A 24,948-nucleotide genomic window follows, 5' to 3' on the forward strand; every position below is an offset into this window, starting at 1 on the left:
TGATGTTATAAAAGTAGAGTGAACAATCCTGTTTTAGGATGCATACTGAACTGATTACCATTGAGGAAGGAAAAAGAGAATAATTTTGTTTTGTGCTTCATATTTCTGTGCTATTTTAAAACTTAAAAATAATGTATTATACACTAAGTAAAAAGTTTTTATTAATTTTGTTTTTACATGTTTCTTTAATGTTTATTTTCAAGAGAAAGAGTGCAAGCGGGGGAGGGGCAGAGAGAGAGTGGGGCAGAGGATCTGAAGTGGGCTTTGTTGTGACAGCAGCGAGCCCGATGCCAGGCTTGAACTCACTAACCGCGAGATCATGACCGGAGTTGAAGTCAGACGCTCAACCGAGCCACCCAGCCACCCCTGTTTTTTACATCTTAGTACTTCTGAAATCAGCTTGTATTTTATGGTTGTTGATGGGTTGTGGTTTAATTGGCAGTTTGTTTTGTTTCTTAATGGTTATTGCAATACCATCTGGTTTTCTGAAATACAATTCTGATACTAACTATCCAGACTTTTCACAGACTACACAAGTTAAAGGGCATGGTCCCCAACAAGACTGCCCTTCAGATTCTAGCTACACTTCTGACCAGGTTGGATACAAATTTGGGGGTTCCCATGATCCTTTTAGGTTCACTAATTCACTAGAATGACTCAGACTCAAGAACTGTACTTATGATTAGTTTTAGTCTAAAGGATACAAATTAAGACTAACCAAATGAGGCGATACATAGGGTGAGGTCTGAGTGGGTCATGAATGTAGAACTTCCATGCCCTCTCCCTGTGTCACCCTCTCAGCAAATGAATGTGTTCACCCACCAGGAAGGTCCATGGAACTTCGGTACAGATTATACTGGCATGTCTTGGGTAGGCTTGATTGATTCATTGACCACATGCTTGGCATTCAGTCTCTAGCCCTTTCTTCCTTCCCCATAGTCAGGCTGGCTCCAAACCCCAACCTTCTCTTCACTTGGTTGGTCTTTATCGTGACCAGCCCCCATCTTGAGTCATCTCATCTGTTAGAGGTGATGCCAGGGGCTCATGAATGACAAGACACTTCTATTATTCAGGAAATTCCAAGGCTTTAGAATCTCCCCTCAGGAATCAGAGACAAAGACTAGTGTAAGATTCTGTATTATATAATGATTCGCACAAAATAGTGTATCTTTCAAATGATGGTGGATTAGACTGATAGAATACAATTATTTTCAAACATAACTTTTTAAGTTTTTTGTATACATTAACATATGAAGTGTTTTGAGCTCTCTTCTGCGTAAGTTATTTTAACTATATAAAATAGTGTGGTTTACCGGAAAAAAAGCTAGGCTTTGTAATGTGTTAGCTTTGTAAAATGTTAAACACTTTCAGCATGGTGTCAGGCATGGAGTAGACATTCAGGCAAGTATTGTTGTTGTTTGTATTATCTGTATTGTTGATCTTAACATTTACAGATTTTACTTTTATAGGTGGCCAGAGATTGAGTTTTAATCTCAATTTGAGGTAGAGAATGCTGCTGTGCTTTGTTAAGGTTTTTTGATAAAATGTTTTATTCCCTGTATTATATTTTAATAATGTGTACTTTTGCCTCCTACTATTAACTAGAATCCTTGTGAAATGATTGATACATGGAATGAAGCGTTCTCTTCTCTTACATGTGTCTTACCTATGGGCACCGTTTAGAATAACTGTTGGCTGCTACTCCTGGCTAAGAGCTGTAAATGTCTGTTGATAGCATTGTGGTATGGGTTGGGTGGTTTGGAGAGAAATAATCACATATATTCAGATTTACAAGAACCATAGTAGCTCCTAGAGCCTTAGAAGCAAACTAAAACTTAGTCTTACTGTCTTTCCTTAAAGCAGAAGCCGAAGTATTTCAAATGCTGAACAGAACCTTTCACTGCCAATATTACTCTCTCCTACACCTGATTTAGCAGTATATAATTTTCCTTTAATTTGTGAGAGATTTAACAAATAGCTAAGTACCAACCTGTTAAAGTTTTGGAACTTTGAAACACAAAATTGATCAGTAAGCATATTACACATTTCCCTCCCATCATACTCTCTACTTTCTTAAGCAGATGAGTTTAATGAGTAAATGGAATTAGTCCCTCATTTTAGTTGTTTTTGCAGTTCTTAAAATACTTCTTTTTTACTCATTTATGCTAAGTTAATAAGAGCAGATGTTGAGATTCTCTTGATTTTTTTTTCCCTCCTACCAAGGAAAATACTTTCCTTAGGTGGAAATGTATATAGAGGGTTTAAAAATCTACAGAGCCTTTTTAGGAAGGAAATTTGATCGTGTAAAATATGTCAGAATTAGGGTGTTACCATTTCTCTTGGTTTTCTAGACAGAAATTGAAAAATTGAGCTAGTAGATTTAGCCTGAAAGTATTATTTCTTGGTCCTGGCTATGCGATCATTATATGGAATTATGATACTTAAGTACATTGAGCTCTGTATCTGGAAATAATAGCAGGATTCAGGTAGAATTTGCATTATATTAGGAAGGTGTCTTGGTACCTCACAGACTCTTGGGTTCTAAAAGACTCTAAAGATCATCTGGCCCCACTTGATTCTTTTAGGAGACTTATCTAAATTATCTGTGACAGATGGCTCTCTAGCTCTCCATGAGCTATTTTGAGAGGCAGTCTGTTTCATTATTGGTATCTCTAATTATTAAAGTTCTTCCTCATTTTTGATCCAGGCTTACCTGTGTAACTTCTCCTTGTTCCTAGTCCTATTCTTTGGAGTGATCCAGAGTAAGTCTAATCCTTCTTGACACTGGAAGATAGAGATAGCTTGTTATACCCTTGTTATGCCCAAGTTAATCCTTTAGTGTTCAGATTACATGGCTAGTTAACCCCTCCAGGATATAGGTAATTAGAAGTCCCTCTTAAAATACATCCTCCTTAGAAGAATTCTACCATTATACTGGGAAAATGGCTAATATTGCCATACCCCTTTGTGAATTTTTATTTTGACTGGAGATTAGTTGTAACTGACGTTTTTATTCTGAAAAGTTTATGTTCTATTTCTCTTAAATTCAGTATTTAGTTATCATTGAGGGTTTTAGTTCTTTGGTCATTCCTCCTGTAGTAGTTCTGAGTTTATGGATAAAAGTCTGCACTGTGCAGTCAGGAGGGGCCAGGTGGTTGTTTTATTTTTGTGTTTTTGTGCTCATCAGGATGATTTCCATTCCTAAATTATTGTTTTTGTGGAATGTTCCAATTGGATGGGGTTGGATGAGGGCCAGAGGTACCGGCGGTGAAAGAATTCACCGAAGGCAAAACAAAAGAGGTAAAAGTTCGTTGACTACACTGTAAGGGAGCAGCGGTCAGGACAGCAAAGGAAAAACTGTCTGCCACAAGGGAGTGGTAAGGGGCTATAGTTACAGGGTGGAATGAGGGAATACAGGGACATATGGAATTTTCCTTTTTTTGGTAATCTTAAGAACTGTGCCTGGTTGTAAGTGACCCATTGGTTGGTTAGGGTGTATGGCTTAATGAGCCTTTTTGCATCAGTTCTGTGTCCGTAGTCACCTGGGGCCCTAAAGCCTTGCTCAAGTTTCTGTTGCTCAAGCCTGTTAACTAAAAGCAGCCTCTACAATTCTGGTTGTTGTTTACATTCAGCTTGGTAGTATTAGTATTTTATGTTATTTTTACCTAAATCTTACTCCCAACAGTATTTTCTACTTCTTTAACCATAAAACATAGATGTCCTTTGTATCTTTTTGCAGTGATGGGAGTGTATCATGTTTCTTCTAATTAATACAATTCTTTTTTTTTTTTAATTTTTTTTTTAACGTTTATTTACTTTTGAGACAGAGAGAGACAGAGGATGAACGGGGGAGGGTCAGAGAGAGAGAGGGAGACACAGAATCTGAAACAGGCTCCAGGCTCTGAGCTGTCAGCACAGAGCCTGACGTGGGGCTCGAACTCACGAGCCGTGAGATCATGACCTGAGCCGAAGTCAGACGCTTAACCGACTGAGCCACCCAGGCGCCCCTAATTAATACAATTCTTAAGTTTTCTTTTCTTTTTCTTTTTTTTTAAAGATTTTATTTTTAAGTAGTCTCTACACCCAACACGGGGCTTGAATTTACAACCCCGAGATCAAGAGTTGCATGCTCTACTGACTGAGCCACTCAGGTGCCCTTAACTTTTCTAAATAGAATCCTTTTAAGACATAAAGACTAATGCTCCTCATGACCTTTGAACACACACATGCTTTCCTATACTTGTTTTTTGGTTGTTGTTTCAGACAGGGGAGATAATTCTATTTTTATTCTAATTAAAAATTGAATCCAATCCTAAGAATTGTTGTCAATATGTTATTGAACATTAATGTGAGCTATTTTGCTAAACACTTTCCTTACTATATAATATCTTGTAAGTAAATAAATTTAGGAGCAACTATGTGAGGTAGGTAATACTGTAATTCCCATTATATATGATGAGGAATTTAAGACTGAGGTTAACTAAATTTGTCCAAGAGCAAAACTGAGACTCAAACCCAGTCAGTCTGACTTTGGGATCTTAGGCTATTAGTCACTGTATTTATAACTGTTTCCTTCCTTCCTTCCTTCCTTCCTTCCTTCCTTCCTTCCTTCCTTCCTAAGTTCTAAGTGTATTTATTTACTTTGAGAGAGAGAGAGAGAGAGCGCGCGTGTGCGAGCATGAGTGGGGGAAGGGCAGAGGGAGAGAGAGAGAGAATCCCAAGCAGGCTCTGCACAGTCAGCACAGAGTCCAGATAGACACAGGGCTCAGTCTGATGAACCATGAGATCATGACCTGAGCTGAAACCAAGAGTCAGATGCTCAACTGACCGAGCCACACAGGTGCCTCTATAACTGCTTTCTAATGAAACAATTGTAAAAGGACTCTCTTGTTGTTATTACTGATGTAGCCCTTTCTATCAAAATTCACATTGAACATTTTGGTTTTTAAATATTTTGAAGTGCTTTAGGTCTGTATGATCTAAAATATGCAGTGTCACCAGAGGCCACAAATAATTACTAGACATTCTGACTTTACTTTAGCGTTCAGTTGGGACCACATAGTAGAATGATTTCTGGGGAATTATTGGGCTGTTGACTTCTAATTCTTGTGGAAGAAATCATCTCTGAAGCCAGTGGAAATACATAGTACCTGAGACATAGTAGGCAACTCAAAGACTATGTCTCTGACTATGTGTGTAATTTATATGAAATCACTTATGGCCAAGTGTGATCTTTTATATCTCATAATTTCACTACCTTTTGGGCCACAGGTTCTCAAAGCACCCTGTAGGAGTCCCTGAGACTCTTTGAGGAAGTACATGATGTCACAACTATTTCAAATCATAATAAGTTAATAATATTCTTTTTTACTCACAGTCTCTCATGAGTTATAGTGAGGTTTTCTAGAGGCTACACAGCATGTTATTACAACAGATTAAATGTAGAAGCAGATCTGAGAATCTAGCTGTCCATTGAAATTGCCATTCTCATCACTAAATTTGTTTGATTTTGGAAAATATATTTTTTAAGAAGTTTTACTTACATATCATATAATGGGTTTATTACTTTTAAAAATGAATAAATATTTAGAAACTTTTCAGCTTCTAATTCAGTAAATATCAATAGATATACCCCATGTAAAAAGAAGCTCTTTGGGGTCCTCAAGACCTTAGAAGGCTTCTGAGTCAAAACCTTTGAGCACCTCTTGTTTCGATTAGTTGTATCATATGATATTAAAGAAAATCTTGATACAGAAGTAAAACAAAATTTAAAACATTAAAAGGTTTTTAAAATTAAAAGAAGCATTTTTATTTCTTACTAAATACTTTTGTTTTGAATTGTGTGAGCAGGAGACTGGAACCTACTGAACGACCTCTTCAGATTGTTTATGATTACTTAGCCAGGCTGGGATTTGACGACCCTGCGCGCATACAGGAGGAGGCAACAGATCCTGACCTTGGCTGTATGCTTCGATTTTATGGTGGTAAGAAGTTTTTTTTTTTAATGTTTATTTATTTATTTTGAGCGAGAGAGTGGGGAGAGAATCCCAAGCAGGCTCCATGCTGTCAGTGCAGAGGCCGATGTGGGGCTCTAACCCATGAACCGTGAGATCATGACTTGAACTGAAATCAAGAGTTGGATGCTCAATCGACTGAGCCACCCTCAGGCGCCCCTATGGTGGTAAGAATTTATCATTGGCTTTGTGAGTGTGTTAACTACTTTTAGGTTGGTCATTTGTGCCTCTCTTGTCTTCAGCTTTTCAAAAGTATTTTTGTAAAAGGTGTGTTTAAGTTAATCAATGTGGTTACAAAAAACAACAAAAACAAGAAAGCGGGGTGTAGTTAAGGGAAGACTTCAAAGTATTAGCCAAAATATCTTTCCTTTTTTATTTTTGCTCTTTTTGTTCTAGTTTTTTTGCTGACTTACTAGAATTATTTTATGCCTTTGCAGAATCTTCATCACATCATGCTTTTTAGTATCAATTGTATTTTCAAGTTTCTTATAAAAATCATGAACTTCTGGATAGCTCAAGAATGTTGAGAGCTAGATGGTCATTATTATATATGACTTAACATTTGATGACTCCATCTGTCAAAGCTGTATATTGTTAAATTTAGTGGGCTTGAAATCTAGGATTTTTTACTTTGTCTTTTGGTGCATTCCCCCCCTCCCCACCCCCATCAACTTTTTCACCTGGTCACTTCAATAATAAAGTTAGACTTATTAAAATTAAATACTTTTTGAATATTACTTTCCAAATATACATAGTCTACTGCTAATACTAATGGTACTACCATTGATTGAGTGCTTACTGTGTGCTTTTATGCTTGTGAATTACCCACTTTACTCATTAGAAACACCTTATGCTATAGGAACTGTCATCTTATTTAACAAATGAGAAAGCTGAGACAGAGAAGTTAAACTACTCGTTCAAGATCATACAACTAGTGACGGAGTCTTTTAACACCTAACAATTTTTAATTAATATGACCCACTTATCAAACAATTGAAACAATAACTAAATGATTTGTGTCTATAGGCAAAATTGTTTACTAAAATCCCGTGCTCTCATTCCTGAAATTACTGATTAAATTTCTGTATACTTCTTTTTTCTTTTTTGTTGTTGTATTTACTTATTTCTAAGTAATCTCTGCCTCCAACATGGGGCTCAGATTCACCACCCTGGTACCAAGAGTTGCACGTTCTTCCAGAAAGCCAGCCAGGCGCCCCTCTATATACTTCTTCATATAACTCTTGTAACATAATAAAGTTGTCACAAGCCAACTTTATTAAATGCACTTCACCAAAGATTTTGTGAAAAATAACAAACAAATAAAAACAAAATAGTGTTTTGTGATATGTTGTTCCTTAAAAGTTGGTATTATTTTATTTCCATTAATTTCTCTTCTTTGCTAGTTCATGGAAGAAAAATAGTTGCTAGGTTGAAAGTAAGTACTAAAATCCTTTAAGGTTAATTTGAGGAACACAACCCGTTTAAACCTATAAAACTTGGTTTAAAAAAAAAAAAAGAGCAACTTGGAGCAGTAACATTCTCGTTTTGTGATTGTGGTTGAAAGTGAATTCTTCATTATATGTTTTATTCTGGAGTGAAAGTTGAGCCTTAAAGTGCCAGCGGGCTCCTGAGCCATGGAGATTGCATTTGCACAGCTGTTGGCATCCACACATTAATTTTCTACCACAACCTGATAAACTACAGCATGCCCAGGGTCTGCATATACCCTTAGGACGATATTTTTAGTAGAGTCCAAAAGAATACCAGTTTTTAGTGCTTACTCTGTTTTTTTTTTTAATTTTTTAATGTTTATTTCTTAAAAAAAATTTTTTAACGTTTATTTATTTTTGAGAGAAAGAGAAAGAGCGTGAGGGGGAGAGGGACAGAGAGAGAGGGAGACAAAGAATCGGAAGCAGGCTCCAGGCTCTGAGCTGTCAGCACAGAGCCTGATGCAGGGCCTGAACCCACAAACCGAGAGATCATGACCTGAGCTGAAGTCGGACACTCAACTAACTGAGCCACCCAGGCAACCCTGTACTTACTCTGTTTTTAAGGGGAGGGGGAGTCTTTAACAAAGAACATTTCCAAAAGTGACCTCTGTTAATTTAGAGAAGCTAGTATATTTTGAGTGAGAAAATTATGTTTGGGGAAGAGGTGTTTAAAGCTAACTATATTTGAAATTAGACAGTATATATATATGGCACAAAATACAAAAGTAAATATATATATATATATATATATCAGTAAGTGTATTGATTATCTATTGTCTATGTAATGATTTACCTCAAAACTTAGTAACCTCTCAGGCACCTGGCTGGCTCAGTCAGTAAAGCATGTAACTCTTAAATGTTTTGTTTTGTTTTTTAAAGTTTATTCATTTATTATTTCTGAGAGACAGAGAGATGGACAGGAGAGAACACATGTGGGGGAGGGGCAGAGAGAGCCAGAGACACAGAATCTGAAACAGGCTGCAGACTCTGAGCTGTCAGCGCAAAGCCTGATGCAGGGTTCGAACTCATGAACTGTGATATCATGACCTGAGCTGAAGTTGGACACTTTTTTTTTTTTTTAATTTTTTTTTTTTAATTTATTTTTGGGACAGAGAGAGACAGAGCATGAACGGGGGAGGGGCAGAGAGAGAGGGAGACACAGAATCGGAAACAGGCTCCAGGCTCCGAGCCATCAGCCCAGAGCCTGACGCGGGGCTCGAACTCACGGACCGTGAGATCGTGACCTGGCTGAAGTCGGACGCTTAACCGAATGCGCCACCCAGGTGCCCCTGAAGTTGGACACTTAACGGACTGAGCCACTCAGGTGCCCTAGTAAAGCATGGAACTCTTGATCTTGGAGTTGTGAATTCAAGCCCCACATTGAGTGTAGAGATTACTAAAAAACAAAAATAGATAAATAAACTTACGAAACAAAAACAAAAACAAAAAAACAGTGACAGGATGGGGCATCTGGCTGGCTTAGTCAGAAGAGTGTGTGTGACTCTTGATCTTGGAGTCATGAGTTCAAGCTCCACGTTGGGTGTAGAGATTACTTAAAAAATAAAATAAATAATGCCTTTCTCCAATTCTATTTAAAAAAAACTTGATGATTTAAAATGAATAAATATTTATTATCTCATATAGTTTCCGTGGGCCAGAAATCCAGGAGTACTTTAGCTCTGGTTGGGGTTGCATGAGATTGTAGTCACTCTGTTGGTTAAAGATGTAGTCATCCAGAAGCTTGACTGAGGCTTGAAGCATCACTTCCAGCCTGGCTCATTCAAATGGCTGTTGGTAGGTCTCAGTTCCTCACCAGCTTTTGGCAGGAGATCTCAGTTCTTTGCTTTGTAGACCTCTGTATAGGGCTGCCTGAGTATCTTCATGCCATAGCAACTAGCTTCCCTCAGTGATGAGACAGATGGACGGACAGACACAGACACACATACACACACACGCGTGCACCTACACACACACAGGGAGGCCTCAGTGTTTTTTATGACCCAGCCTCATAAGTCACAGACATTTTCGTCACCTTCTGTTTAGTAAAAGTGAATCACCAAATACGGCCCACCCTATAGAGAGGGAAATTAGGCCCCAACTTCTGGAGTGAGGACTATCAAAGAATTTGTGGACATATCTTAAAACCATCACAAAAAACATGCTTCCCTTTCACCATGTTCCTTTAACGACTCCCATTCCTGAATCCAGAGACAACCACTGTTAAGGAAAGATATGTGTGAAATATTCTCTTAAAGCAAATAGCTTAGTAGTCATCTTTAAATATTTTGTGTGTAGAGTCTTTGATGAGTAAGGTTAGTTAGAATACAGTGTTATATGAGGCCAGGGTCATAAGGGCCAAAGTTCAAACCAGTTAATGTTGCTGTGCTTGCTGGGTCTAAAAGGTACCCAGTTCGCCATTATGCAGCCATTATGTAGATGTCCATTACCAGTCTTGCTGGAAAGGGAATTCTGGGGAAAAGTGAGTTAGTGGAATGACTGGCTCAGTGCAAATCATGATAAAAGCTGTGGAAATCATACAGTTGACTAAAGATGAGTAGGTAGCATGAACAATCACAGAAATTAAGAGAGCATGTTAATGAACTCTGTGTATGAGGAAAGGGAGTCTACAAGATGTGATTTGCTAGTGAAGTGGTAGTTTGGGGACTCTGTGGCTCAGCATGAGTCCCAGCCTGAGCATTTCTTTCTGTACCATATTCTGTGCACACATTGTTTAAGACCATTTTTTCCAAAGAGCATAAGCACAAACAAATGAAGCCAGATACAAAAGAATCACATGGTATGTTTCCATTCATTTAAAGTTCAAAAACAGCTAAAACTGAGCCATGTTGTTTAGAGATGTATGGCAGAACTACTGTCCATCAAAATCTGTTCTTTTCTTCCATAATAAGAGAATTAGAGTTGGGCACATTGCTGCCCAGCTATACCTCATTTCCCTGCCTTTCTTGCAGCTAGGTGTGCACATGTGACACACTTTGCTTCAGTGGTATGGAGTGGAATTGTTGTGCCACTTCAACACACCATTCCTAAAACTTCCCGCGCACGCTTCTCAGTGTCCTTCTGCTCTCCCATAGGCTGGGATGGCAGTCATCAGAGCAATATTGGAAGTCATGTGTTGAAAGTGATAGATCTTCCCTCAGCCTGAGTTTCTTGACGGAGGTGACCCCTGGAAACCCACAGTGTCTACTCTAACAGAGAGTTAAATTTCTCTTGTGCTTGAGCCATTATGTGCTGTTTGTTATAGTAGTTTATAACCTGCTATAACTAGTATAGGATACATACATAAGTGGCAGAAATATAAGGAAAGCAAGGACATTATTATTATAAAAGTTAGGAGAGTGGCTGACCTCTAGGGTGGGGGAAGGAGGACATGATTCCTACAAGTAGAATTTTTGAGTCAATACATATATATATTTAAAATTGTGACTATTCCTAAATTGCACAGGCGATACTGATGGATGCTTTCATCAGTAGTGTTTGAGAGTACTCATTTCCTTGTCCCTTTGCCAATATCAGGTATTATTGTTAAAATTATTCTTTGTCCTAAATTGTAAAAAATACTGTCTCATGTTAATTTGCATATTTTAAACTTTATTGTTAAACTATAGGAGTAATATATTAAAAAACATTTCATCATCCTTATACAATTACATTTATTATGGTACATTTCCTAGTCATATTTTATATACATATTTCACATTTATAATCATTGTGTCCATATATTTTTCCTTTGTAAAAAATTTAATTACACAAGTAAAATGTGGATATAGTTTGATTATCTAAGTGTTACAATGTCTTGTAATCATTATCTATAGTGTTTCAATCTCTTATACACCTCCCAGGTCAATTGACTGCTTAATAGATAACCACTGCTATCAACTTGGTGTATATGTATTCAGAGTTTTCTAACTTATATTCTTATCTAATAGGTATTTGTAGAAATATATTTTGTTTACATAAACGGTATTATTTGATACTGGTCTTCATGCTTTTTCACCCAACCATATGTTTTGGATCTTTCCTTAGCTGTCTTCTTCTTCTTCTTTTTTTTTTTTTTCTTTAAGTTTATTTATTTTGAGAGAGAGAGAGAGAGAGCAAGCAGGGGAGGGGCAGAAGAGAGGGAGAGAGAGAGAATCCCAGGATCCACAGGATCCATGCAAAGCCCGACGTGAGGCTCAGACGCACAAAACTGTGAGATCGTGACCTGAGCTGAAATCAAGAGTCGGATGCTTAACCGACTGAGCCATCCAGGTGCCCCTCTTTAGCTGTCTTCTATATACATTTCTCTAAGTTGCATAGCACTGAATATCATGTGTGTATTATAGTTTATGTCGCCATTTCGCTGGTGATAGACGCTTACCGTATTTCCAGTTTTGACTATTGCAAACAGCATTATAATAAAATTGCCCTTTGTGCCCTTTTCTTCAGAGGAGATCTGTAAACATGAAATTAATGGGTCATTGGATATTTGCGTTTAAAGTAATAATACTATTGCGGAACACCGTATATCCCATCAGTATACCAGAGTACCACTTTGCCCACAATATCACCTTTTAATATTATTAGCATTTAAAATTTTTACTAATCTGATAGATAAAATGATGGTCTCCTTGTTTGAATTTTTCTTTCCCTGATTACTAATGTGGTTGAATATTGCTTGATATTTTCATTGGTTCTTTAGATTTCTTTGAATAACCCATTGATATTTCTGTGCAAATTTGTGTTTGTCTTTTTATCATATTGATCTAAAGGATGTTTATATTCTAAGTATACATCATTTGGATACTGTGTTTGTGGCAAAACTTTTTTCCAGCCTGTAACTTGTCCTTAAGTTTTACTGTTTTTTATTCTGCAGAAGTTTTAGTCAGATTTTGAGTCTTTTTCTTTAATGTATTTATATTCCTTCCTTATTCTAGCTCATAAATGTATTCTATATTTTCAGTACTTTTATAATTTTAAAATCTGCATAAGATAGGGATGTAACTTTACTTTTTCTCAATGGGTAGGTAGCCATTTGTCCCAACAACATTTATGGAAGAGTTCATCCTTTTCCTACTGACTTGAAATATTATCTTTATTATTTTTAAGTTCCTATACAGGCAGGGGTCTATTTTTAGACTCTATCCTATCAGATTGATCAATTTGTACTGTGCTAATACCAAAAATTATTTTAGTTAATATATCTCTATGATATATTTTGATAGCTGATAGGGAAGCTACCTTACCACTATTCTCTGAAAAAGGGAGATCTCTTGAATCAGGGAAGCCTTTATGAAGAAGTAGTATTTGAGTTGGTTCTTTAAAAATTGATAGAATTTCATTAAGCCGAAAGGAAAAGGAGGACCTGGGTTGGGAGATTAGACACTTCAGTGTTCTGTGAATCACAGATAATTTGAGTCCAGATTGTTCTGGGCATTGAGTTCAGTATCAGGAGCTTAGTCTTTGTTTGGCAGATGATAGCAGGAAGTGAGAGCATCCAAGTGAGCCAGAGAAGGTGAAGCTGGGACCAGTGTGGACAGTAATTCAGATGTGAATTAATAGGGGTCTGAAATGGGGAATGGGAAGGAATTGTTCCTGTGAGAGACTTTTTGAAGGGATAATCAGTAAGAGTTGATGGCTGATTAAAAAGGGGAGTTGAGGAAGGGAACCTAAGAGTTGGAGCTGAAACTGAGTTTTTGAGCCTGGCTGACTTCAGGACAATATCAGGACTTGAGTTATAAAAGGAGTTGTTCATGGGGATGGTGATGACTTGGTTTTAGGAATATTTCATTTTAAGTGGTGATGAGTATCCTGTTGAAGGTGTCTGGCAGGTAGTTGGAAATGTGGAACCAGAGTGTAGGAAGTACAGATCTGAGAGTCGGGTACATGGGGATGTTAAAGCTGTGTAAGTTGTTAAGATACCTTTTTTTTTTTTTAAGTTTATTTATTTATTTTGAGAGAGAGAGCACCTTTGAGCAGGGGAGGGGCAGAGAGAGAGAGAGAGATTGAGAGAGAGAGATACCCAAGGAGGCTCCACAGTGACAGTGCAGAGCCTCATGTGGGGCACGAACTCATGAACTGTGAGATCATGTCCTGAGCTGAAATCAAGAGTCAAGTGCTTAACCAACTGAGCCACCCAGGTGTCCCGGAAGATTAAGTTATCTTGAAAAGAATCCTTGTATGTAGGAAGAGAAGGAGGCTTAAGGCAGGCAAAACTTTCATTATAATAACTAGCATTTGTTTAATTCCCCTCCTCTATGCTGAATGCTTTATCAAGTGCTGAGCGCTCTGTTTCCTTGCTTCATGTAATCCTTATAGTCCCATATGGAGATGTTACTATTCCAGAGAGGCTATAACTTGCCCCAAATAACAGAGCCAGGAAGCAGATAAATCTGTTTGCTTCTAAATCTCACCCTTTTAACTCCACCATTTAGTTTTTGGAGAGAGAGTTTAGAGGAGTATGAGGAATCCATAAAATGAGACCTAGGAAGGGTTAGGAGTCATCTCATCCAACTCCTTCGTCTTAATCTCAGGAAACTAAGGTCTGAAGATGTAAGGGGATTTGTTGGGGATCATGAAACCCAAGGGTGGAATTGCTTTAGCCACCACTGCTTTGCCAAGTTTTCTAGTGGAGTACTTCAAGTAGTTTTCTGTGTTGTATGGGAGCCTACTGCAAGTTTGAAATTTGTTCTGAGCTTTCCTATTTTGTTCTTTAAATGGAAGTAAATATTTTATTTTTACCTCCCAACCTGTTAACCAGTGTTTATTTGTTTAACTTTTTATTTGGAGCTAACTTTAGATTTTCAGAGCAGTTGGAGGGATAGCACAGGGACCTCCTGCACATCCTTCATGCAGTCATTTGAATTGTTCCCATATAAATAGTGCTTCCATTTTCTCTGGCTTCTCTCAAGACTTTTTCTTTGTCTTTAATTTTCAGCAGTTTGATGATGTAGTGTCTGGGCTTGAATGTCTTTGGGTTTGGGGTTCACTAGACTTCTTGAATCTATAAGTTTGTATTTCACTTGGGGAGTTTTCCCCTATTTTTTCAAATAATTTTTTAGCATTGCACTCTTCTCTCCCTTTGGCTCTCTGTCCCTCCGTTGAATTTTCATTTTTGGCATGCTGCTTGGGAACACATCCCATTTGTATACCTCAAGGGTGAGCCCAGGGGTTCATAGGGAACTTTATGGGGTCATTTTCCAGAGCTCCAATCTCTTTGTGATTTCCTGGGACTTTATTTAACCTGCCCTCTTGGGCATTTCCTACAACTGCATCCACACGGTCCGGCCCCCAGTGAGACCAAAAATTCAACAAGTTTTCCGTCTGCTGTTTTGGGACTGCAGATCTTCCAATCACAGAAGGAAGTTCACACACCTCAAAGTTATAGGTGCCTGTGTCCCCCACTGTTGCAGCCACTCCTGGAGGCTGGGACTTGAGAAAATGAAGAAAAGGTGGGGGAAGGGAAAATGAGGGATTTCTCCCACTCTCTCTGAGTGTTCGCAGACCCTTTTAACACTCCTCAAGGCAGAGCTTTCCACACCAATGCCTACTTCTGGCTCTTGGGCTTTCTCGAGTCCTGAGCTGGGAGATGTCAGAGATGGAAGAATGATAAACTTACTACACTACTGCTTAACTTACTACTGCTTAGGTTGTATTTGTAATTATGTTATTTTTCCCTAATCTGCCTGCTACTGTTTACTTTTTGGGGTCCTCATGTAGCGGTTCCGTGCATTCTGTCCAGGTTTTATAGGTGTATTTAGTGGGAAAGACAGGGCTGGGGTGTGCTTTCTCCATCTTACTCAGACTCTGTATGATTTCTTTTTTAATAATTTTTTTGTCTGAGTATCATTGTGATCTCATGGGCTTGTGTATATTTGTTGTGACTCATTTTGGCCATTACTGGTTGTGGTTTTTTTTTTGCTCAATTTCTCCCTCGTGGGAGCTTTTCACATTGGCTTTTGTCCTTCCAACATGACCCCAGTTTTTGATACACCCTGGATTTTCCATTAAGTTCTGGCACAGCAAGATGTCCTAAGTTCATCTTCTCATTGTCTGAATCAGCCCAGGAATAGACTTTTTCTAAGGACTCCTGGTTCATATTAATGAAAAATGATATTGAGAGATTATACTCTGGGCAGTAGAAGAACTCACTGCTACAGGGTTGCCCTTGATCGTTTTTTTTTTTTTTTTAGCAACTTTTTAAAATTATAAAAACAATCTACTTTCTTTATAGAACATTTGGAAGTATACATACATGAAGAAATGAAAATTATCCCTAATTTTCCACTTAGAATCTTGGCTTTTGAGATTGTAAAACAATTTTTTAATTAGAACTGTTACACATTTCTGAATACTTATTAGAACTTTTTTGTTCTGTTTTTTGTCACCTTTCAGAAGATCAGAGACTGGAGGCACTTTGGATGTCTAGCAAATACTCCAAAATTAATAATAAAACAGAATGTTGTTTCGTGTATAAATAACTTATCCAAAACAAAATTTAATGTTTCCTTCTGAGAGTGGTGGTGTATAGATTCAGGAGTTTTCTCTGTAATAAAATAGAACTAAGGCAAAGAAAGAAGAGACTCAGAATTATCTATCAATTGTTAAAACATCTCTTTCGTGTAAACTTGTAAAAAGATCATTAGGCAATTTGGAAGCCTGTTAAACTATTATAAAGTCCCATTTTTACATAATTTAGCCAACTTTGTAGTAGGTGATGCTGTTAACCAAGATGGGGAATCTAAAATCAATTCGCATTTTGGGGCGAATCATGAGATTTAAAAAACAAAAAACAGTTTTATTGAGATATAATTCACATACCATAAAATTCACCCTTTAAAAGTGCTATTTAGTATATTCAGTGCTTTTTAGTATATATAGAGAGTTATGCAGCCATCACCACAGTCTAATTTTAGAATGTTTTATATCACTGTAAAATGAGACCCCATATCCATTAGCAGTTATTCTCCATTCCCACTTCCAGTGCACCCGGCATCCACGAATCTACTTTCTGTCTTTGTGGATTTGCCTATTCTAAACAATTCATATAAGTGGAAATAATATATACTTGACTTTTTGTGACTGGCATCTTTTACTAAGCATAATGTTTTCAATTCTCACCCATGTTGTAGTATGTATCAGTACTTCGTTTCTTTTTATGGCCAAACAATATTCCATTGTATAGATGATGCCACATTTTGTTTATGCATTCATCAGTTGATGACATTTTGGTCATTTCTACTTTTGGGCTATTTTTGTGAACAAACATTTGGGTATAACTATTTGTGTAGACGTATGTTTTCACTTCTCTTGGATAAAGCCGTAGGAGCGGAATTGCTGGATCTTATGGTGACTCCATGTTTCAGCTTTTGAGGAACTACCAGACTGTTTTCCAAAGTGGCTGCACCATTTTATCATCACCCCAGCAATGTTTGTTTACATCCTTGCCAACACTTATCCAGTGTTTGTTTTTTTCGATGAACTCGTATCTTCTTGTGGTTTCGATTTGCATTTATCTAGTAACTAATGAGATTGAGCATCTTTTTATGCGCTTGTTGGCCTTTTATATATCTTCTCTGAAGTAACACCTATTCAGATTCTTTGCCCATTTTTTAATTGTGCTACTTGTCTTTATTGCGGAATTGTAACAGTTCTTTGTTCTGGGTACAGGTCTCTTATTTGGTATACGATTGGCAAATATTCTTTCCTGTTTTGTGAGTCATCTTTTTAATTTCTTGATGGTGTTTGTAGAAGCACAACGGTTTTTTGTTTTGTTTTTGTTTTTGGATGAAGTCCGTTTATCTATATTTTCATTTTTGTCATTTATACTTTGTTTTAAATCTTTTTTTAAAGTTTATTTATTCTGAGAGAGAGAGTGTGGAGGGGCGGGTTGAGAGAGAGGGAGAGAGGGAGAGGGAGAGAGAGAGAGAGAGAGAGAGAGAGAGAGAATCCCAACCAGGCTCTGCACTGTCAGAGTCCGATGTGGGGCTTGAACCCACAAATCTCGAGATTGTGACCTGAACCGAAATCAAGAGTCGGACGCTTAATCAGCTGAGCCACCCAGGTGCCCCTGTCACTTATACTTTTGTGTTGATACTTAAGAAACCTTTGCCTGGGGCGCCTGGAGTGGCTCAGTTGGTTAAGTGTCTGACTTCAGCTCAGGTCATGATCTCGCGGTCTGTTAGTTTGAGCCCCATATCAGGCTCTGTGCTGACAGTTCAAAGTCTGGAGCCTGCTTCAGATTCTGTGTCTCCCCTTCTCTCTGCCCCTCCCATGCTCATGCTCTGTCTCTCTCTGTCTCTCAATAATAAATAAACATTAAAAAAAAAGAAAGAAAGAAACCTTTGCCTAATCTAAGGTCACAAAATTTATTCCAGTGTTTTAGTTTTAGTTCTTACGTTTAGGTCTACAATCCATTTTGAATTAATTTTTGTGCATGGTGTGAGGTTAGGGATCTGACTTTATTCTTTTGCCTGTGGTTATCCAGTTCCAGCACCATTTGTTGACAAGATTGTTTTTTTCCTACTGAGTTATCTTGGCACCCTGCTCAAAAATCAGTTGTCCATAAGTGTAGGTGTTTATTTGTGAATCCTATTACAATGCTGTATGTCTATCTTTATGTCAGTACTGTATTTTTTTTTTTTTTAAGTAATCTCTGTACCCAACATGGGGCTCAAACTCATGACCCCGAGATTGAGAGTTGGATGCTCTTACCAACTGAACCAGCCAGGCACCCCGAGTACTATACTTCCAAATTTGTTCTTTTTCAAGATTGTTTTGGCTATTCTGAGTCCACTGTATTTCTATGTGAATTTTAGGATCAGTTTGTCAGTTTCTTCCATGAAAGCAGCTGGAATTTTAATAGGGATTACATTGCTGTAAATCACTTTGGGGAGTTTTGCCATCTTAACAATATTTAAGTCTTCCAGCTCATGAATATTGGACGTCTTCCATTTATTTAGGTTTCTTTTCATTTCCTTCAACTATATTATTTAGTTTCACTGTACAAGTTATGCACTATTCTTTTTGATGCAGTTAGTTTCTTTTTATTTATTTACGTTTATTTTACAGAGAGAGCGCACAAGCAGGGAAGAAGGGCAGAGGGAGGGAGGGAGGGAGAGAGAACCTTAAGCAGGCTCCATGTTCAGCACAGAGCCTGACACAGGGCTTGAACTCATGATCCTGAGCTCATGATCTAAGCTGAGATCAAGAGTTGGATGCTTAACCGACTGAGCCACCCCGGTGCCCCAGATGCAATTCGTTTCTTAATTTTACTTTTGAATTGTTTATTCCTTGTGCATAGAAATACAATTTATTTTTTTAAAAATTTTTTATCCTGCAACCTTGCTGAAATCATTTGTTGGTTATAATTGTCTTTTTAGTGGCACACTTAGGAATTTCTGTATACAAGATCATATCATATGCAAATAAAGATAGTTTTATTTCTTTCTTTCCAGTCTGATCCTGGAAATTTGAGGTAAATGGGAACATCTGTTGGACATGACCAGCAGACAGTTTGATATGTGAGATTAGAACCAAGGGAAGGGAAGATTGGGACAGGAGATAGAAATTTGAGGGCCATTATCATCATATGAATAGTACAATTTGGAGGCTGGAAACAAAATTGAAGTAAATTGAGTAAATAGAAGGTGAGGTAACAGAGATAGCTAATAAAGAGGCACAAATGAGAAGAAAAGAGCCTCAACAAGGTAAACTTAGAGTTTGTCAAAATATATTTTGTGGACCATCTGCATTTAAACTACTTGGAATAGATGTTAAAAAATACATTTTCCTGGGGCGCCTGAGTGGCTCATTCAGTTTAGTGTGACTCTTGATTTCAGTTCAAGTCATGATCCCAAGGTCTTGAGATTGAGCCCTGTGTTGGGCTCCACACTGAGCCTGAAGCCTGCTTGTTTCTCTCTCTCCCCCCCTCTGCTCTTCTCCCCAGCTTGTGGTCTGTCTCAAAAACAAAACCAAAAAGACATTTTCCTTTGTTACATCCTAGGCCGTACAAATTAGACACTCTGTGAATGGATCTCAGCGTCCTTCAGTTTAAACTGTTGTCACATAATAACTCTTGGGCACACAGAAATGGGAGAATCACTGAACTGAAGGAATTCTACAGTTGAGACTGAGAGGGTATGGGAGAAAACTTGAATGCTTTTGTAGCTTTGAAAAGAACAATAAGGAGGGTGGAGTTGAAGACTGAGAAGAGACAAATTCTCGGAGAAAGGTGGGGTTTAGAATATAGATGAAAGGCCTGGCCTCACATAGAAGGAGAAATGGCTCTCGGGTAGGGCTAGTGTTAGCCTACAAAGTTTGAGACCTTTTTTTTTTAAATGTTTTTATTTATTTTTAAGAGAGACAGAGACAGAGACAGAGCACAAGCTGGGGAGGGGCAGAGAGAGAGGGAGACACAGAATCCGAAGCAAGCTCCAGGCTGTGAGCTGTCAACACAGAGCCCGACGCAGGGCTGGAACCCATGAACTGCAAGATCATGACCTCAGATTGACCTCAGTCCCCATTTCCTCAGATTATATGTGGGAAACACATAGTTAAAGGGGCATGATACACAGGTTCCATAATCGTGTAATAATATCAGGTATGGTCTAATTTTCTCTATTCCCACTTTATTGCTCTTTGCAGTATCTCATAATAGTGCTGCTCCTGTTCGTTCCTTTGTAGAGTTACTTGTCTGTTTTTAGCTGTGCTTTAATCAACAACCTGTCTGCTCTCATAATGTGCTGTTTTGTGCACTATATCTCAGCCTTAGGAAGATTTCTGTTGGGGAGGGAGCATACTAAAAAAGAAAGATCTTGTATGATATGAGCTTCTGCTACCGTGATTGGGATAGTTGACTGAAATATCAGCCCTAAGCTTTTCTGCACAAGAAGCAGGAAAATGGAACAATGTGTACAGAAGTAGAGTGCTTCCATAGTTATTTATTTCTTCCTTCTAGAATAGACTCGTCTCAACAGTAGTGGCTGTCACTTACTCAGTACTTCTTTTGTTACCTAAAACTATGCTCCGTACTTTAAATTATCTTAATTTTTTCATAATGAAATTCTAAAGATAAGTAGTATTAAGATCCAAACTGTATAAATGAGGAAAGTTAATCTCAGTGAAATTAAGTAGTTCAAAGAAACAAAAGTAAGTGGCAGAACGAGGATTTGAACTCAGGTTTACGTGTCTGGCCCCCAGGTCTATGATCTTAGTCACTTTGCCATTTTGCTTTTCTCTGTGTTCATGGGAAATAGGACTGTGTTAGAAGAATAAATAATGGCATCCAAAATAAAATCTTGTTCTTAGCCCCAAATTCACAGTACTCCCGTTGTATAACTTCAGCGATGGGTAACATTTTATGACTGAGATCTTACTTTGTAATACTTATATTGGTCACTTAAATCTGTAAACAAGGTTGCTGTGTATTGACACACAATACTTTCTTTTTCCCTTATAGTAGTCTTATACTAGTTTAATTGTGACTTCTGAATTTTTTTCTTCTGTTTTGTTTTCTTTTCAGAAAAACCATGCCAGATGGATCATCTGGATCGAATCCTTCTGTCTGGTATCTATAATGTACGCAAGGGAAAGACCCAGCTGCATAAGTGGGCTGAACGCCTAGTTGTTCTCTGTGGTACCTGCCTCATCGTTTCCTCAGTAAAAGATTGTCAAACTGGAAAGATGCACATTTTGCCTTTGGTTGGGGGAAAGGTAAGACTCGTAAAAATGGAATTATTCTTCTTTTGTTTGATCTTCTTCATTAAAATCACATATGCTTTTCAGCACTTTCCTCACATCTTTTTATTTTTTTATTTTTATTTTATTTTTTTTGAAGATTTATTTATTTAGCTAATTTCCACACCCAACATGGGGCTTGAACTCATGACCCCAAGATCAAGAGTTGCATGCTCTTCTAACTGAGCCAGCCAAGCGCCCCTCCCCACATCATTTTAAAGAAGCAAGTACGAGCATGTGTAAAGATTACACTGTAGAGGCATCTGGGTGGCTCAGTTGGTTGAGCGTCTGACTCTTGACTTCAGCTCAGGTTACCATCTCATGGTTCATGAGTTCAAGTCCTGCATCTGGCTCTGTGCTGACAGTGTGGAGCCTGTTTAGGATGCTCTCTCTTCCTAAACGGTCCGTGAGTTCGAGCCCCGCGTCGGGCTCTGTGCTGACAGCTCAGAGCCTGGAGCCTGTTTCGGATTCTGTGTCTCCCTCTCTCTCTGCCCCTCCCCTGTTCATGCTCTATCTCTCTCTGTCTCAAAAATAAGTAAACGTTAAAAAAAAAATTAAAAAAAAAAAAAAGATTGCATTACAACGTTGTTTTTTAGAGTTGTTAGGTCCGGAAGAAGCCTACTCAGCCTAATTTAAGCATAAAACTGGTTTATTTACATCACAGATTCTCTGGGAGGTCAAAAGGTATCCATACCACAAATTTCTTTTCTTCTTTTCTTTTCTTTTCTTTTCTTTTCTTTTCTTTTCTTTTCTCTTCCTTCTCTTCTCTTCTCTTCTCAAAATATTTATTTATTTATTTATTTTTGAGGGAGCACAAGCAGGGGAAGGCAGAGAGAGAGAGAGAAGGAGACACAGAATATGAAGCACACTCCACGCCCTGACCTGTCAGCACAGAGCCCAACGTGGGGCTTGAACTCAAGAACTGTGAGATCATGAACTGAGCTGAAGTCAGACGCTCAACTGACTGAGCCACACAGGTGCCCCCATACCCCAAATTCTGCTGCAGAACCCATTTGTTGATGATACCTCTGCCTCCACTGCTAGCCACTGGATGCTGCCATCGGTAACACCTGGGTAGATCGAGGATGCTGCCCTGCCAGCTTCCCGCCAGCATCCATTCCTTAAACAGATTGTCTCCAGCTTCTCCTTTTCCCTCATTTATACTAAAATTCAGAGTCTGGGATGGTCACAAGCCCCTCTCCAGCAGCCAGGGAAGCACACTATTTCTTGTCTGTACTAGAGAATTCCCCACCCTGGGCAAGGAGTTCAGCTGCAAGTCCATCAGACTGACAGATGACTGGAAACAGATATATTAACATTTATATGAAGCTATACCTCATTTTGTTTCTTTTATTTTTGATTTTGAATATCATAAAACAGTCTGAATTTGAGAGAGCTTCCAGACAAAACTTAGTGAATTCATGCGTTGAAACACCCAATCTGCTCCAGGTACACAATACATCATCTATATATAGGTAAAATATATATATTCAAAAGGTAAATATACAGTTTTAAATATACAATATTCAAAAGGCACAGTTGGGCTTAGGAATGTAGAATAGAAGTGCATGTGGTGAAATGGTCTGAATCTGAGGGCCTGCTGGGTTCTGGGCCTGAAAGGTTGTGGCAGCCCAAATGTGTAGCTCCTCTTAAGTATTTGGGTTTAAAAGTCCTCTACTTATGAGGGGAACCTGGCCCAGGCTTAAGTAAGAGATGAGTGGTATTCTGCCCCTGAAGGACTGCTGGAAAAAACAAAAACAAAACAGCCCAAAACTGCTGTTAACCACTGACTGGAACCAAGTCTTGTTGTCGCTATTGTCCTAGAGAGGTGGAAGGACCCATTTATGTGGCCCATAACCAGGAAATGAATAAGCTGCCACTAAATGAATGTGTATACTTCAGTATCAACCAGGAGGCAGAAACCTACCACTTAGCAATATAAGACCTGGTTCTGGTCTTGGGGGCTGAAGGACAGAATGAAGAAAATAGGTTAAAAAAAAATGCCCCCCCGCCCACCAGAAAGGAAGAGAGAGAGAGAGAAAGAAAGGAAGGAAGAGAAAGAAAGAGAGAAGGAGGGAGGGTGGGAGGAAGGAAGGAAAGAAGGAAGAAGGAAGGAAGAAGGAGGAAAGATGGAAGGAAGAAAGAAAAAAGAATACAACAAGGGAAAGTAAATTCAAAGGGAAGTTTTAAGAAATAAGAAACAATGATGAGTGCAGACACTGATAAAATATGGTGGTAAAGTTAATATTAATTGTAATAAGTTTAAACTTTTTTTATATTTTAAATATAAATTTAAACTACTAAAGCTCAAACTACCCTGAGTGATATTTAAGATGTGGTGGTATGTTTAATAAGTAACATGTGATATAGTCTTGGAATAAGCGGATAGAAACACCAAATAACGTTCAACTTCATTAGAAAAAAAAGTGTGAATTAAAAAATGTTAAGGACAGCCACTAAAAAAAGTAGAGTGGGAAAGGGGCCTCTGGGTGGCTCAGTCATTTAAGCATCGGACATAGGCTCAGGTCATGAACTCACAGTTCGTGGGTTCAAGCCCTGCATCGGGCTCTGTGCTGACAGCTCAGAGCCTGGAGCCTGCTTCAGATCTGTGTCTCCCTCTGTCTCTGTTCCTCCCCCACTTGCACTCTGTCTCTCTTTCTCACTCTCTCTCTCAAAAATAAAGGTTAAAAAAAAAAGTAGAGTGGAAAAAGAGAATATAAAAAGTTCTTTGATGCCGGGCGCCTAGGTGGCTCAGTCAGTTAAGCATCTGACTTCATTTCAGGTCATTATCTCACAGTTTGTGAGTTTGAGCCCCACATTGGGCTCTGCATTGACAGCTCAGAGCCTGGAGCCTACTTCAGATTCTATTTCCCTCTCTCTCTGCCTCTCCCCTGCTCGTGTTCTCTCTTTCTCAAAAACAAATATTAAAAAAAAAAAAAAAAAAAAAAAAAAAAAATTCTGTAATGCTAAAAGAAGACAGAAAAAGAGTGGAGAAAAAGGAACACAATGATTAGCATGGTAAATTATCACAAATTATAGTGATAGAGGGGTACCTGGGTGGCTAAGTCGGTTGAGTCCAGCTTTGGCTCAGGTCATGATCTCACGGTTCGTGGGTTTGAACCCCGCATCGGGCTTTGTGCTGATAGCTCAGAGCCTGAAGCCTGCTTCAGATTCTTTGTCTTCTTTTCTCTCTGCTTCTCCCCCACTCATGCTCTGTCTCTCTCAAAAATAAATATTTTTAAAAAACCCACAAATTTTAGTGATAGAAACATATCTAAATCTATCAATATTCATAATAATTGTGATTGTTAGATTCTTATTTAAAATCTTAGTGACCACGAGATCATGACCTGAGCCGAAGTCAGACGCTTAACCGACTGAGCCACCCAGGCGCCCCTCCTTTGCTTTTTTTAAACAGCTTGATTGAGATTTAATTCATGTACCATATAATTCACCCATATAAAGTGTACAGTTCAGTGGCTTTTAGTGTATTCACTGTTTTGTGACCATCACCACATCACCCTGAAAAGAAACCCTGCACTACTTAGCCATCATCTCCCCATTTCTTCCCTAGTCGTGGGCACCTACTAATCTACTTTCTGTCTGTACAGATTTGCTGATTCTGAAGACTTCATATAAATGGAATCATACAGTATATGGTTGTGACTTTCACTTCACATAATCTTTTCAAGGTTCATATAGTGTGCAGC

General features: G+C 38.3%; 1 protein-coding gene across 4 annotated transcripts in view; it reads left to right on the forward strand.

Moving 5' to 3' along the window:
* Positions 1 to 24,948, forward strand: part of PHLPP2 (PH domain and leucine rich repeat protein phosphatase 2) — a 75,428-nt gene that overhangs the window by 12,617 nt on the left and 37,863 nt on the right. For 3 of the 4 annotated variants that reach the window (XM_060650240.2, XM_060650241.2, XM_060650242.2), the window contains exons 3-4: positions 5,851 to 5,984; positions 21,024 to 21,214. In XM_060650240.2, the coding sequence (XP_060506223.1) occupies positions 5,851 to 5,984; positions 21,024 to 21,214 (325 nt within the window). Of the gene's footprint in view, positions 1 to 5,850; positions 5,985 to 6,024; positions 6,182 to 21,023; positions 21,215 to 24,948 lie in introns of those variants that run through there. The other variant, XM_060650243.2, reaches the window with a different exon arrangement.

This window comes from Panthera onca, chromosome E2 (assembly GCF_046562875.1).
Source record: "Panthera onca isolate mPanOnc1 chromosome E2, mPanOnc1 haplotype 2, whole genome shotgun sequence".
Classification (NCBI taxonomy): domain Eukaryota; kingdom Metazoa; phylum Chordata; class Mammalia; order Carnivora; family Felidae; genus Panthera; species Panthera onca.